Source organism: Xiphophorus couchianus, chromosome 11, assembly GCF_001444195.1.
Source record: "Xiphophorus couchianus chromosome 11, X_couchianus-1.0, whole genome shotgun sequence".
Classification (NCBI taxonomy): domain Eukaryota; kingdom Metazoa; phylum Chordata; class Actinopteri; order Cyprinodontiformes; family Poeciliidae; genus Xiphophorus; species Xiphophorus couchianus.
The window spans coordinates 18,749,108-18,762,794 of record NC_040238.1 but is presented as its reverse complement, the minus strand read 5'-3'; the positions used below and the strand labels follow the sequence as shown (position 1 = coordinate 18,762,794).

Genomic DNA, 13,687 nt, shown 5'->3' with positions numbered 1-13,687 from the left:
GCTAAACAAGCACTTTAAAGACTAAAGATTCATGTCAAATTAAAGGTGCCTGTTGTTGATTTAAATTATTTTACAGCGCCTGCACCATGACCAGTTCTTCAGATATTTTCTACCTGACCATGGTGGGGGGGAAAAAAAAGCAAAACAAAAAAAAGAATGTTGTAAAGTTAAATCCACTTTCCATAATTTACCAGATCTGGAAAATGATAAACGTCATGCATTTACAGACTTTTCAAGACCTATAGGGAGCAACATTAGCAGCCTTGTGTGTGCACCACTGCGATGTATGTAAACAAAGGAAAGATTCACTGGAAAGATAGAATTTTTAACAATATATGGACAAATAAGTAAAAGCTCTCCAACATGTTAATATCACAATATCAGTGGATTTTAATAATATAAAATGACTGTTCGGAAAGCAATGTTTGTCTGCTGGCATTTCCAATGATTATAAATGCATCCTCTGAATGCCAACATAATATTCAGCCTGTTGGATGGAGTGTCACCACAGCAGATGCCAACGTCCGGCACTCATGATAGCGCCCAAGATGCTAAAGGTCACAGAGTGTTGGAAGCATTAATATCACAATCCAATTCCCTAATCGTTGTGCAGTAATTCTGTCGTCGTTCTTTTTCCCCTGAAGTCAAAGAAAAAGAGAACAAAACTGCTTGTATTTTCAGGATGATTATTGCTTGAGTTAACATAATGTAAAATACAACAACTTACACATTTTTCAGTTTTTGTTCTTGCAGATAATGTGACTTTTCAGTTCTCAGAATTGCAAGTCTTGTTTAATTTTTCAGCTACGACGACTGTTACTAGTAACTAAAAAAAATGTCTCTCTACACATATATAGGAGTCATACTTACCATGGAAAAAATAGTTACTGCTGTAGAAAAAGACCCCTCGCCAAGCTACAACATTCTAGTTTTCATTATTCATAAAGGAGAAAAGTAATAATCCTTGGTTTCTTTTTAGTACAGTTGCCAAACCTACAGCCATAGCTCAGTTGAGCCATCAATTCCCCCGGCACTCAGCGGTAATGACTTTATGGGATTCTTCTTAAATAAAATTGATTCTATTAAAAATAAAATTGTTGGCATTCTCCCGAAGGCGATTACTTCATCCTCAGTGAGTGAGTCAGCACCGAGTGCAACTATAAAACCTGATGTTTGTAGACTGTTTTGAGATGGTTGAGCTTTCCAAGTTATCAAAAACACAAGAAGAAACTAGTTTCTCTTGGACTTTTTAAACATCTAGTGCACAGGTGTCAAACTCTTTTTATGTGGCCCTGTGGGCTCCAAATTACATCAACAAGTCCTTCCAGTTTTTCACAAATCTGTCAAATTCACACAAAACCAACAAATCTCCATATCTTTACTGCAAATTTTCTCAAAATTACTCAAAAACATTGAATCTGTAATTGATACGGCGAGTGATAAAAAGCTACTGTACGTTTAACATTATACATTAGCGCAAATATTGTAAGAACTCCTTACAAACATTTCTAAATTGGCACCACAAAACATGTAATTTTGATTGCAAAAAACCACTAAAACAATCCCAAAATCCTGGAGTAACAGCTATTTATAGATTTTTTACAATTTCTTTTATTTTTATCAACATATTCTGGTACAACCGTCCCTGTGTAGTAGAACATCCACAATGAAAATGAGTCTGATCGAGGGAGAAACATGGACTGGTTTCTGCTTTCCATACTTTATCAGACCTGGAGTCAGCCTCATACTGTTCTTGCTCCTGCTTTTAATAAAGTTCTGACCTGACTGTACTGTATGTTTGCATTATGTAGTACTTTTGGTGGCCTCTTGTACTGTGCGTTTTAGTTTTGAAACTAAAAAGTATGATTGAATTATGCCTTGTGAATTGGCACAACATAAATTGAACTGATTTGGAGTTTGTTGTGATACATATTTCAAAATAATTTTGTTCACCTAATGATCTGCTCATTAACAAAAGTCAGCCATACTTATGGTGGCCTTGTGAAAACAATGTGCTTGATTTAAAATAAAGAAATAAACCACATGGTGGATTTGAACTCACCAAGCTCCCCAGCAGCATTCCTTCCACCTACAGCGTAGAGATGTCCCTTGAGAGCGCTGAGGTGGAAGAAGGTTCGTTTTTCATTAAGGCACGCCACCTGGATCCATTTATTGTAGCGAGGGTCGTACCGGAACACCGTGTCCACTGCCGTTTTTCCTTTGGTGTCGTAGTTGCTTTGGCCGCCCACAACATAGAGAAAGTTGCCGATGACGGCGATGCCGTGCTGGTAGCGGGGTGCGTCCATGGGAGCCAGGGCCTTCCACTCGTGGGCCTTCTCGTCAAAGAGCCGCAGCTCCTTGCTGACAACTAGCTGCTGGCGCAGAACGCCGCCCAGAGTGACCAGGTGGGCACTGTCCGAGCGAATGGCTGTCCGTTCAGACTGCATTACGGGCTGCATGAAGGGCATCATTTGGTAATTGCTAGCTTCTAGGAGAAGGTTGACACAAGTGTTGTCTGTGCGCATAAAATCCACCGTCTGTACATGATTGATGAGCTCTTGAGGGTTCATGAGGGGAAAGCGAATGTTCTTCATGAGCTTTGCAGCATATTCCATGCGACCGTCCTCGAAGCGCAGCCAGCGGCAGGCGGCCTTGAACAAGTCTAACTCAGTGCAGTGTTTCAAGCTGTTACTGGACAGCACAAAGGCCAGCCGTTCAAACGGGAGCTTGACAAACTCTCCTGTGCCCAGTAAGGAGGGGAAGTTCTTCAGGATGAAGTTGTTGACGTATTTGTCCACCTCCGTCAGGTTGTACGTGTTAGCGATTCGTCCCACCTCAACGCAGTTATCGAGTGAAACCTGCAAAATCATCAGCAGAGTAAGTCGTAGAAAAAGAGGTCTTGTGCGCTATTCGGTTCCCCTGCGAAAATCTGTTCCCCCTGTGTCGGGAGCGCGCATTACAGCCGGAGAGGCGGATCTGACCATTTTCACGGCGCTTCTGATCGATTTCTCGGTAAAAACAACTCAGTTAATCATGTCAAGCTTGTAACATTTAGTTTAATCGGCAGCTATTGTTTACAAAATTGTAAAAATAATTAAATAAACGAGGTCTTTTTACGCTGTTTTGTGTTATTTTAAACGCCAAGAGAATCGGTCTTTTTCTAACTTTTGTCACTTACGCCTGACAGAAATAAAAGTCAGTCAACACTTAGTGTGTATTTATAATTTTTCATTGCTGATATAAGACGATTGCTGAAAGCATGGCATAATTATTAAGACATCAACAGTAATAAATATTACTGTTGATGTGATTATCTTTATGTAATGTATGCTCTGTTTAAATGTGTATCTTCCAAGTTACAAATATGTTGCAGATTTTACATCTAACAATGCACCTTACAATATAAACACATATTTATTATAACCATCTTAGATTTCAAAATATCAAATAATTAATTGCTTCAAACGATATATAGACAAATAATGACCAACAGTTTCAAAATTCACAGGGTTTGCTTATTTTTTCCCATGTTATGGAGGGGGAACAGATTATTTCAGGCAGCTGAAATATATGGTTCCCCCCTCATAACTTTGTCAAATAAAGAGCAAATGTTACCAAATTCACAGGATTTATTGTTGATGATAAGAGGAATAAACAGAGTTAAGGCCTTGTTGGTGAATTAATTTGTTCCCATGTTATGGAGGGGAACAGGTTATTTCAGGCAGCTGAAATATTCATTCTCTACTCTCCTCCCCCCATAACGTTTGGGAATAAAGGGCAACTGTTGCCAAATTCTCAAAAATTGTTATGTGTGATAGCCTGCAGTATACTAGAAATGCCCTTACTACAGTAATCTGTCATATTTTACATTAGAACGGGATTTACCAGAAAGTCCACGCTTTCGTCTTTTCAGGAAGTCTTAATAATTATGCCATGCTTTCAGCAATCGTCTTATATCAGCAATGAAAAATTATAAATACACACTAAGTGTTGACTGACTTTTATTTCTGTCAGGCGTAAGTGACAAAAGTTAGAAAAAGACCGATTCTCTTGGCGTTTAAAATAACACAAAACAGCGTAAAAAGACCTCGTTTATTTAATTATTTTTACAATTTTGTAAACAATAGCTGCCGATTAAACTAAATGTTACAAGCTTGACATGATTAACTGAGTTGTTTTTACCGAGAAATCGATCAGAAGCGCCGTGAAAATGGTCAGATCCGCCTCTCCGGCTGTAATGCGCGCTCCCGACACAGGGGGAACAGATTTTCGCAGGGGAACCGAATAGCGCACAAGACCTCCAACCATCAGCAGCAGCTAAGATGGCTGGCTATCCCAAAGGGAAAGAGCTACATTGAGTTTGTAGATTGTAAACAAGGTATTTAATCCACTTACACATCTTGTCACTCTATGGCCAAAAACTTCTTTTTTGGGGGATTTTATGTGACAGATAATAAAGAAGCTGATAACTATAAAATGAAAAGAGAGCAGCACAAGCTTTTTAGCATGTTTTGTGTTTTTACATCTACTGAAAAGTGTGGCATGCTTATATATTCAGCCTCCTTTCCGTCCGTAAATACAGGGCAACAAATTTCACTGTCAATAATAACAACAATGAATTAAATCCAATCTCAGTCATAACTCAACCCATTGTTGAAAAAAACTAAAACCTGGTGGCTGCATCATGCCATGGGGATGGAGCACAACACGGGGCAATCCTGGAAGAAAACCTGCTGGAGCCAGCAACAGACTGGAGACTTGATGCACCCTTAGCCAGGGCAGGAGCTACAAATGACTGGCTTAGATTAAAGCATATTGTGTTACAATGGCCCAGTCAAAGTCCAGACATACAGTACAGACCAAAAGTTTGGACACACCTTTTAATTCAATGAGTTTCCTTTATTTTCATGACTATTGACATTGTAGATTCACACTGAAGGCATCAAAACTATGAATAACACATGTGGAAATATGCACTAAACAAAAAAGTGTAAAACAACTGAAAATACCCCTTATATTCTAGTTTCTTCAAAGTAGCAACGTTTTGCTGTGATTACTGCTTTGCACACACTCTGCATTTTCTTGATGAGCTTCAAGAGGTCGTCACCTGAAATGGTTTTCACTTCATAGCTGTGCCCTGTCAGGTTAATAAGTGGGATTTCTTGCCTTATAAATAGTCATGAAAATAAAGAAAACCCATTGAATTAGAAAGGTGTGTCCAAACTTTTGGTCTGTACTGTACATCTACGTCAAAAATATTAGCAATACTTGAAAATTAATGTCCACACATATTCTGAGGCTGAGCTCCAGTTGTTTTGCAAAGGGGCAAAAAAAAAAAAAAAACTGGTAGCGACTTGCAGCTATAAATCTCACACACTAAAAAGTGTCTCTACAGACGACTTTTTAAAACCCTTTTATTCACAAACAATACTTTGTATTGGTCTGTCGCATAAAACCTTGAGAAAACACACGGGAGTTAGTGGCAGTGATAAAATGACGAGATCTTGAAGATAGATGTATGGAAGCTATTGTACTTTCACATCTTAAATAGTCTGTGGTTAGTCACAAACACATTCTTTAGTATTCATTGCGATTATCCTGACTCCCATATGTTCCCTTACACTTTGTGTCGACAACTACAAGCTGCTTCAGCTCTTCACAAAGTGTTTTACATGCACGAGCTCCTTTGCTGTCTCCTTACCCCAGAAATGAGAAAAACCTTGCAGAAGTCCAACACAGGAAGGATTTGTAAAAAACTTGCAGCTTCAAGTGTGTCTTGCAAATTCTCCATGTTGAGTGACAACTTTGCTGTGTAGATAAAGTCAATGATCTTCTTGAGGCCTATTCGGTTTACTCCGTGAAGCTTGATGCACATCAAATCCTGTTCTTTCATTCCACCTGCATCAGGGGAGAGTAGGTGGCAAAAACAACAACAAAACAAATTACTAAATGTGGTTCTACTCATTACAATAATAAATCAGAGTCAGGAGCCACTGGAGACCGGTATCCTTCACTCCAAGCAGCTCCTCAACACACACCTACTAAGACAAGCTCTTTAAATTGTAGCTTTTTGTCACCATATAACCTACATTTTCTGGCGCTGCCAAAAATGAGCAAGGGGTAAATTACTGTGTGAAACAACAACAGTTTTCTCAGTTTAAATATTTCTGATGAAGCCATTGCCATGAAATTCTGACCGGATGTCTGCAGCAAATTAGTTATCAAATTAAGTTATGGGTAAAAATCAGAATGACACAAGAATTAAGTTGTAAAAGTATTTTAAAAAATGAAATGAAACCCAAGAAACGAGCTGAAATTGGTGAGTGGCTGGTTTATTATTAACTCATGGTCTATTACATTTTTCTTATTACAAAGGTACTTCAGAGAGTGGCATGACTGGTAAAAGTAAAGAAGTTTTCAGGTAAAATTCTTATTTTTGCTAAATATTCTAACAGCAGCTGCACTTCTAAACTTGCGAAAGCCCCAGTGAGCGCTGCTGGAGTCGTAATTCTGAAATGGAGAGATCATCATTTCAGAGTAAGCCACCCACGGCCAGGTGCCCCTCATCCGATTTCTGACAGACAGGTCAAGATAATATCAAAGGAGTTGCTCGAGAGACGAGCCGCGCTCTCGGAGAACTTTAGAAAGACCTGAAACTAGCAGGTGATCCGTGGCCTCAACGTGGTCTCGCTTTTCTAAATTTATAAAAAGATTTATTCAATTTTTTCTTTGAAAAGGGCCTGTTACGGCAAACTGGTTTACAGAAAAGCTACAGTGGAGACCAGAGGGATCTCAATGAGGGGGAAAAATGTAAAAGTTTTGCATTTATGCACAGCTGCTTTTCAAAGATAATGTGAGAAACTAACCAGGATGTTATTAAGGTGTTGACAGAAAGTGGAGAAAAAACTGTTTTTGAACATTTCATCATATTATCAACTACTTGGGACTTTATAGAATCTGAAGTCCATAAGCGACTGCATAATTAGAAAACAATAGTGACTTCTTTTCAAAGTGGACTGACAAGCAACTTTGTCAGTCCACACAGACGAGGATCTGTGTTGCTAAGACGATTGGATTTATCACCACTCTCCCCTGCAGCTTTAAAGACGAGTAAATTACAGTGGGGAGTAGAGCAATATGTCGACAACACATCTCACAGAACAGTCTTCTTTGCAATTGAAAAATTTTACATACAGAGAGCTGCTGGGGTGAAATGTTTAGGTGGTTATATTGTCTGTTTGCCAACATACGTGGTCACTTTAATGAACTTTCACTGTCTTTTATTCCCAAACCTGATCCAGGCGACATTGTGAACATTTTGACAAAAAGATCCATGAGAAAAATGTTTGGTTAAATTCAATCTTTACTGTTATCGCAATATTTAGCAATATTATACTTCCACACAGTTTTCCAGCCCTCCTGCAGAGTTATCTGTAGATCAGAGTTGGTAACGGAGCTTGAAGTATTGCCACCACCCACCAATGTGTGAAGCTATTCAGACACATATAGATGGAGCTATAGAAGCTATACATAGCTGTGAAACCAGCTGAACACACTCCGATGAAGGCGAGGTGGAGAGAAGAGAAGGCTCCAAATCCCCACATAATAATGCTGCATGATGGGAACACCCCAGTGCTGGTGTTACTTGTCAAATTAAGAGAAAAATTAACATTTTGCACGAAGTAAAAATCAACTGACATTTTGCGATTCCTGTTCATTAAAAAGCACACAAGTAATAATCATAATAATAATGCATTTTATTTGTTGGTACCTTTAAAGAGATGCACATTACCAAAAAAAACGATACAAGGATAGATTAAAAAATAAAATCAGATGCTGAAGAAAAAACAAATAAAATTAACTTTCTGCATGTCTTCTTTAAAAAAACAAGTCGGTGACTTCTTAAAGACCTTTTAAAAGTCGTTACAGGAATTTAATAATAGAAAAAGTTGAGAATATTCATATCTGTAATTATTTATGACATTGACTTGACTGCTGTCTATTATAAATAAGGAAAATCAGCTTCTTGCATCAAGTTCAGTTTATTAAACCAGTTACAGTCATCTTATAATGGTTAAAATGGTTAAATACATCTGGAATGTATGTTACTATATATGAATATATCAAAAGAAGTGACTCAATCATATATTCATGCATATAAATTGTTGACATGTTAAGTCATCAACTGGTGCTAAATAAATAAATAAACTATTTTATTAAATTCAATCAACTATAAATTTTTTAATAATATATCCATCTACTGAATGTAAAGGAACTTTTAATGATAATATTTTCACAGAATGTCACTTTGAAATAGTGACAACTATCCCTTTAGTAAACTTTACAATGTTCATTAAAGGTTTTCAACTTTCCTTTACTACTGAATTTCCAGCTTAAAACCCAGTTTTTTTTGTTGCATAGAAAAAACTGCTAAAAACATCAATTTAAAATAATTCCTAATACAGGGAAGAACATCAAGTAATTTCTCAATGCACTAACTGGGGTTCAGAGTAAAACTCAACCCCACTCAATACGTGACATGCATCTGTTTAATTCCTGCTTCAGCGGCCCTCTGATGAGCGCACGCTCTGGTCAGAGAGGCAGAGTTTGCGGACCCACCTGTGAACATAGCTTTGAAGTAGTCGGAGGATGAGGCCATCATTGCGCGGTGAACAGGAAAAGCTTCATCGCCGTCCCCAGCAACCAGCGTCACGTCACACAGCAAACCTTCTATTCTCAGCTGATCAAATCCCTGAATCCAAAAGGGAAGGGAGGTGAGAGTTATACGAGCAGGAAGTGTTTCTGGCTTCAGCTTAGGGGACCTAAATTAAGTAGCAGCTTTTTACCCCCTCATCCAGTGACTCCTCAGCTGAGTCAATAACAGACTAAGAAGATCACGTGCTTACCAAGGCTCCTGGTGACAGAAATAAAATTAACTCACCAGTGTTGTAATTTCCTCGGGTAAATTACTGATATTGCCCCTCGCTTTTGCACATCCGATTTTTATACCTACTATATCAAATGAGACGGAGGTTTTGGTGGCTTTTGCAAATAACCTGAGAGCATGAAAACAAGTCGATGGTGCTAGAGCTGGGTGAATTGTAACTTAAAAATTCACCACCAGAAACAAACACATTCCAGGATCCGGGTATAAGGTGGGAGATAGGCTAGAAAAATCATTATCATTCCCCTGCAGTGTGCATTGACAACAAAGAATAATGAACAGCAAAAGGAGCCAGCGGTTTCTCATTTTGAAAGAAAGCTGGTGACCAAGGACAACCGCTGCAGCAAACAGCAGGGACCACAACATTTTCAGGCCGATCCTCACTTTACACCAATCAATACTGACGTGCAGGGTTAGCCATCAATATGAATAAGCATTCCTTCTGCAGAAAATAAAAAAGGCACTAAACAGACACATAGATAAATGTGGGAAAAAAAACAACTAAAATAAATAAATCTTTCATTGAAAAAACACAACCAAAACAAGAAATGCATTATGTTTTACCAAAAGGGCTGAAAAATCCAACCTTTAGGCTGACAGCATTTCTTCAGTATTTCAAATATTGGGAAAGAGTAGTTTAACAAAATCAATTTCAATTGTTCCAACTCACAAAAATCACTTTTAAATTTCTAAATATAACTAAAGCATATTTACATTTCAGGCAATTTATACTTGTTCTAGTCAAGTCAAGTTTATTTGTATAGCACACATCAGCAATAAGGCAGTTCAAAGCGATTTACATCATAAAAACATCAATTGTGAAACAAGTAAACATTAGATTTTGTCAAATATAATCAAATTCATTACGCAAATACACATAAAACATGTTGTCTCCATAGCAACCACTAGATACTGTCAGATAACAATCTTTTTCTGTTCTATGGCCACAAAAGCAAAACTGAAAGCATTTTAAGCGCTTCAGTTAGGCCTGGCGCTAAACAGAGAATAAATATGTAAAATATGGTAGTGGATCTGTGATTCTGAGGGCCATTTTCCTTTTAAAATGCTAAATGAGCATCTTCAGACAGCAAGACGTACAAATCTACTACCCTCAGACAGAAAAATCAAAATATGTTGTTGCTAGATCTTTCAGGGGGATAATAATCTGGAATTTACTGCCTAAACAAAATATAAACTAAAAGGTCCACCTGATGACTCAAGATTCACCAAAGATAAAACCCTCAAAACACAAGTAGAAACATGCAAAAAGCTGCTAAGGAGTTATGAACAGGGTTTAACTGGTGTAATGCCACAAAAAAGATTTTTCCACTGGTTAGAAGAGGTTATAAGTTGTATTTTTTAAAATAAAATGTTAAACGTCAAACTTGGTACCGTACTATTTCTGGATTATTTTATTATCTTCTGAGAGACACTTCTGCCATTTTCTAACAAAAACAAACTTCTCAGTTGAATAAAAAGGACTTTAGGGCATGCCGTGGTGGCGGAGGGGTTAGCGCGACCCACATTCAGGCAAACGTAGCCTCGACGCGGCTGTCGCGGGTTCGACTCCCGGACCCGACGACGTTTACCGCATGTCTCCCCTCTCTCCTTCCCCCTTTCCTGTCAGCCTACTTTGAAAAAAGGGACACTAGAGCCCACAAAAAGACCCCTTGCGGGGCAAAAAAAAGGGACTTTAAATCTAAATCTGCCAGGGGTATGAATACATTTGGGCTCAGCTTGTAAAACAGGAGTGAGAGATCAAATTTCCTTCTCTGTGTGACAAACCTTGTGAAATGTGAAGCGGGGACAATCCCATCGGGAAAAGGACATTTGCACAAAATATTGAGAGCAGAAATTGTTTCACTGCGATTCTTTTTTAAACAATTATTTGCCCACTGAATAAATGTACTCAAATTGTAGGTTGAATTTTTTAAAAAGGTCAGTGTGAAATTATACTACTGCAATAAAACATTAGTTATTTTCATTTTACATCTTTAACAACAGTGCCAACAAATTTTTCCACAAAAATTTGTTCCACACAAATTTTTCCACAAAAATTTGTGTAAGACTTTTTTACTACACTTTATTGTAGTAAAGTGTAATACTCAGGCTGTACTCACTAAACCAACAGACAAGCAATACCCTAATGGCCCTAATTAAACTCATATTATTAATTTTTTTTCATAAAGAAGTGTGCGCTCTCACCTGAAGAACCACAGAGCTGTGTGTATTGCTTGTAAAAAATCGAGTGTTTCCAGTCTTCGATGCTTGAAGGTGAGTAGGAATGCCCATTTCACCGTAGCCCAGAGCGACTTTCATGTGAGCGTCGTCGTCCTCCACAAGGGATCTGAAAGAAAAACAAATTGAAATTTTTAACGATAACCTCTTAAGAAAAAAAAAAAGTGGTAAAAAGATGCGTAGCTGGATTGTCATAAAATATTTCCAATGTAGAGTGAATAAACCTGGTTTCTGACCCTTCCTATGAAAGTGTTTCCGTTTCATTCTCCTCCTCAATCCATCAAAGTGTCCTTGGATGAGGCCTTAATCTCTAAAGCGCTCCTGATGAGTGACAAATTAAAAAAAAAAAAAGCTGAATCTCAGGATTGTTCAGTTTTGCTGTCAACCTTCTCTCTTAAGCATGTTGACTGCAGATCAAAAGCAAGCTTTACCGAGTGATCGACCCCTTTCTGCTGTTATTAAACACTTCCACTCCGGCGGGCGGTGGCGTCCCACCAACTGAACACCAGCCAGGAAGAAAACGATCAACCCATTTCCCAACCGACTTCAACATTGATAAAAAAAAAAAACATTCTGCGTCACTGTCAGCAACACCAACCGAGGGAATTTGTAGTGGGAAAAATGTTTTCCCATTTACAAATCTCTCCGCAGTGCTGCTATGAAATGTGAAATCTGTAAACACAAACCTTTTCTAACAGCATTTGATTTCAGTAGTTTTTATCCAACATTGGCAGAAACACAAAACAAATGGGAGAGCCACTTAGGAAAGGCCTTTATTCCATTCCATAACCAGAGAAAACTCAACTTCCAAAAGCGTCTTTCAAAACTTTGTATACAAGTTTTAAAAAAAAATAAAAATCTCGCAACTCAAACAGGCTGATTTACACTGAGATGTGATATTACTGTATGTAGGTCAGAGGTCAAACACCGAGCATAAAATCAAAGGGACTGTCTGTAGTCCTCTAAGACAAGATGGTCTTGAGGCACAGTGGGAACCAACAGGAGTCTAACTAGAGCACACTTTATAAATTTTCTCTGTTTTATTTATTTAGTCGTTTTTGAATATTTAACAATATGTACTTTGCAGATGCAGTGTATGGAATCCATGAACTCAAATGTCTGGCTACACTGGTATTGCGCTGCAGGCAGTGGAAGGTGCCCTCAGTAATCCAAGCTTTAAAAAATCTGTTTATGAGCTGCAGAAATGCACAGTGCATGTAGGGAATGTGGCCTCAATGCTGCGCGCAGTAAGCAGTATGCTACCTATGTGACTGAGAAATGACGGTCAGTAAAGTGAACTTGCATGAATGTTGTCATTTTAGTCAACATTAAGAAAAAACATTCCCCAATTACATTAAAAATTCCCATTAGTCACCCTTCAGTGTTTTAGCTTCTAAATATGTTCCAGTAAATGTTCAAAAATCCCTCAGGCAAAATTTCCAACTTTGAAAAACAAAGAATTATACATCCTTAGAATAAATATTTGCTAAATTAAGTAGTCATTTTTAAGCTCTTGTTTAAGTCCAAGAACAAAAATCAAAATGCTGATCAACAAATGATATACAGTACATGTAAGTGCAGTAATGCGTCAGACTATTTTAGGAGCAGAAGGAATCAGTCTTTTCCATTTTCTTTTTTCTACCCTAGGTGATCACAATGGTCAACAAGTATTATTTACTTGCTTTTGGCTATTACAAAGGTTACAAAGTAACTTTAATCCAACATTTATTAAGAATGAGTAGTGAGATCGCTGATGATAAACCAACCATACTGGTGTCTTTTCACATATGGCGACACCTCTGACTCAAGCAGAATACTAATGAGTGACGAAGCATTCTGTTTAGATAAACTGCTCCTCTATTTAGTAAATCATCTCTGAGCTACATTGGAAAATGAAAAGCAATTTGAAAAGAATAAATATTTTTAGAAAGACTGTGATGTGAGGTATTGTGCATTTGTTAAAGGTTTCCGGACGAGAGGAACCGACGAAATTCTGGAAGTGATTTCAAATGGCGTTTACATCTCCAGATGCGACATTGGAACCAATCTGGCTAGTAAAGACCTTCGGGTTTATTGCACTGTTTTTCATAATCACAACATTCTTTTTTTTTTTCCATAACTGTGTAACTAAAAGCATGTAAAGGGATAAAGATTATGATACCAGTAGGACCTCAACACTGTGATGTAACATGGTGCAAAGTCTAACTTCTCCACAGAGAATAAATGTGTGAAAAATGTCCCACTGTGCCGAAGGCAAAATTCTCCGCATACACAGTGCAAACATTTATGCAGAAAAATATAAACACACAATAGAATGGAGCTCATTTTGATTGGATAACAACTAATCTGCAGAATAACCCAAACAGGTCAGCCATTCATGTTTGTTTTAAGAAACATTTCAATAAAAACACAGAAAAAAGAAATCTCAAAACAAAAAAAAATGCTTAAAAGCTTCTTCACACAGGATGTGCATAAATACTGAATGAAAACCAGGATTAAAATATT

General features: G+C 37.8%; 1 protein-coding gene across 4 annotated transcripts in view; it reads right to left on the bottom strand.

Moving 5' to 3' along the window:
- The window catches only part of klhl13 (kelch-like family member 13), a 42,468-nt gene that overhangs the window by 8,740 nt on the left and 20,041 nt on the right, over nt 1-13,687 (bottom strand). For 3 of the 4 annotated variants that reach the window (XM_028031588.1, XM_028031590.1, XM_028031587.1), the window contains 4 exons: nt 11,150-11,291; nt 8,620-8,752; nt 5,702-5,898; nt 2,063-2,858 (listed from right to left, as the gene is read on the bottom strand). In XM_028031588.1, the coding sequence (XP_027887389.1) occupies nt 2,063-2,858; nt 5,702-5,898; nt 8,620-8,752; nt 11,150-11,291 (1,268 nt within the window). Of the gene's footprint in view, nt 1-2,062; nt 2,859-5,701; nt 5,899-8,619; nt 8,753-11,149; nt 11,292-11,418; nt 11,504-13,687 lie in introns of all 4 variants that reach the window. The other variant, XM_028031589.1, reaches the window with a different exon arrangement.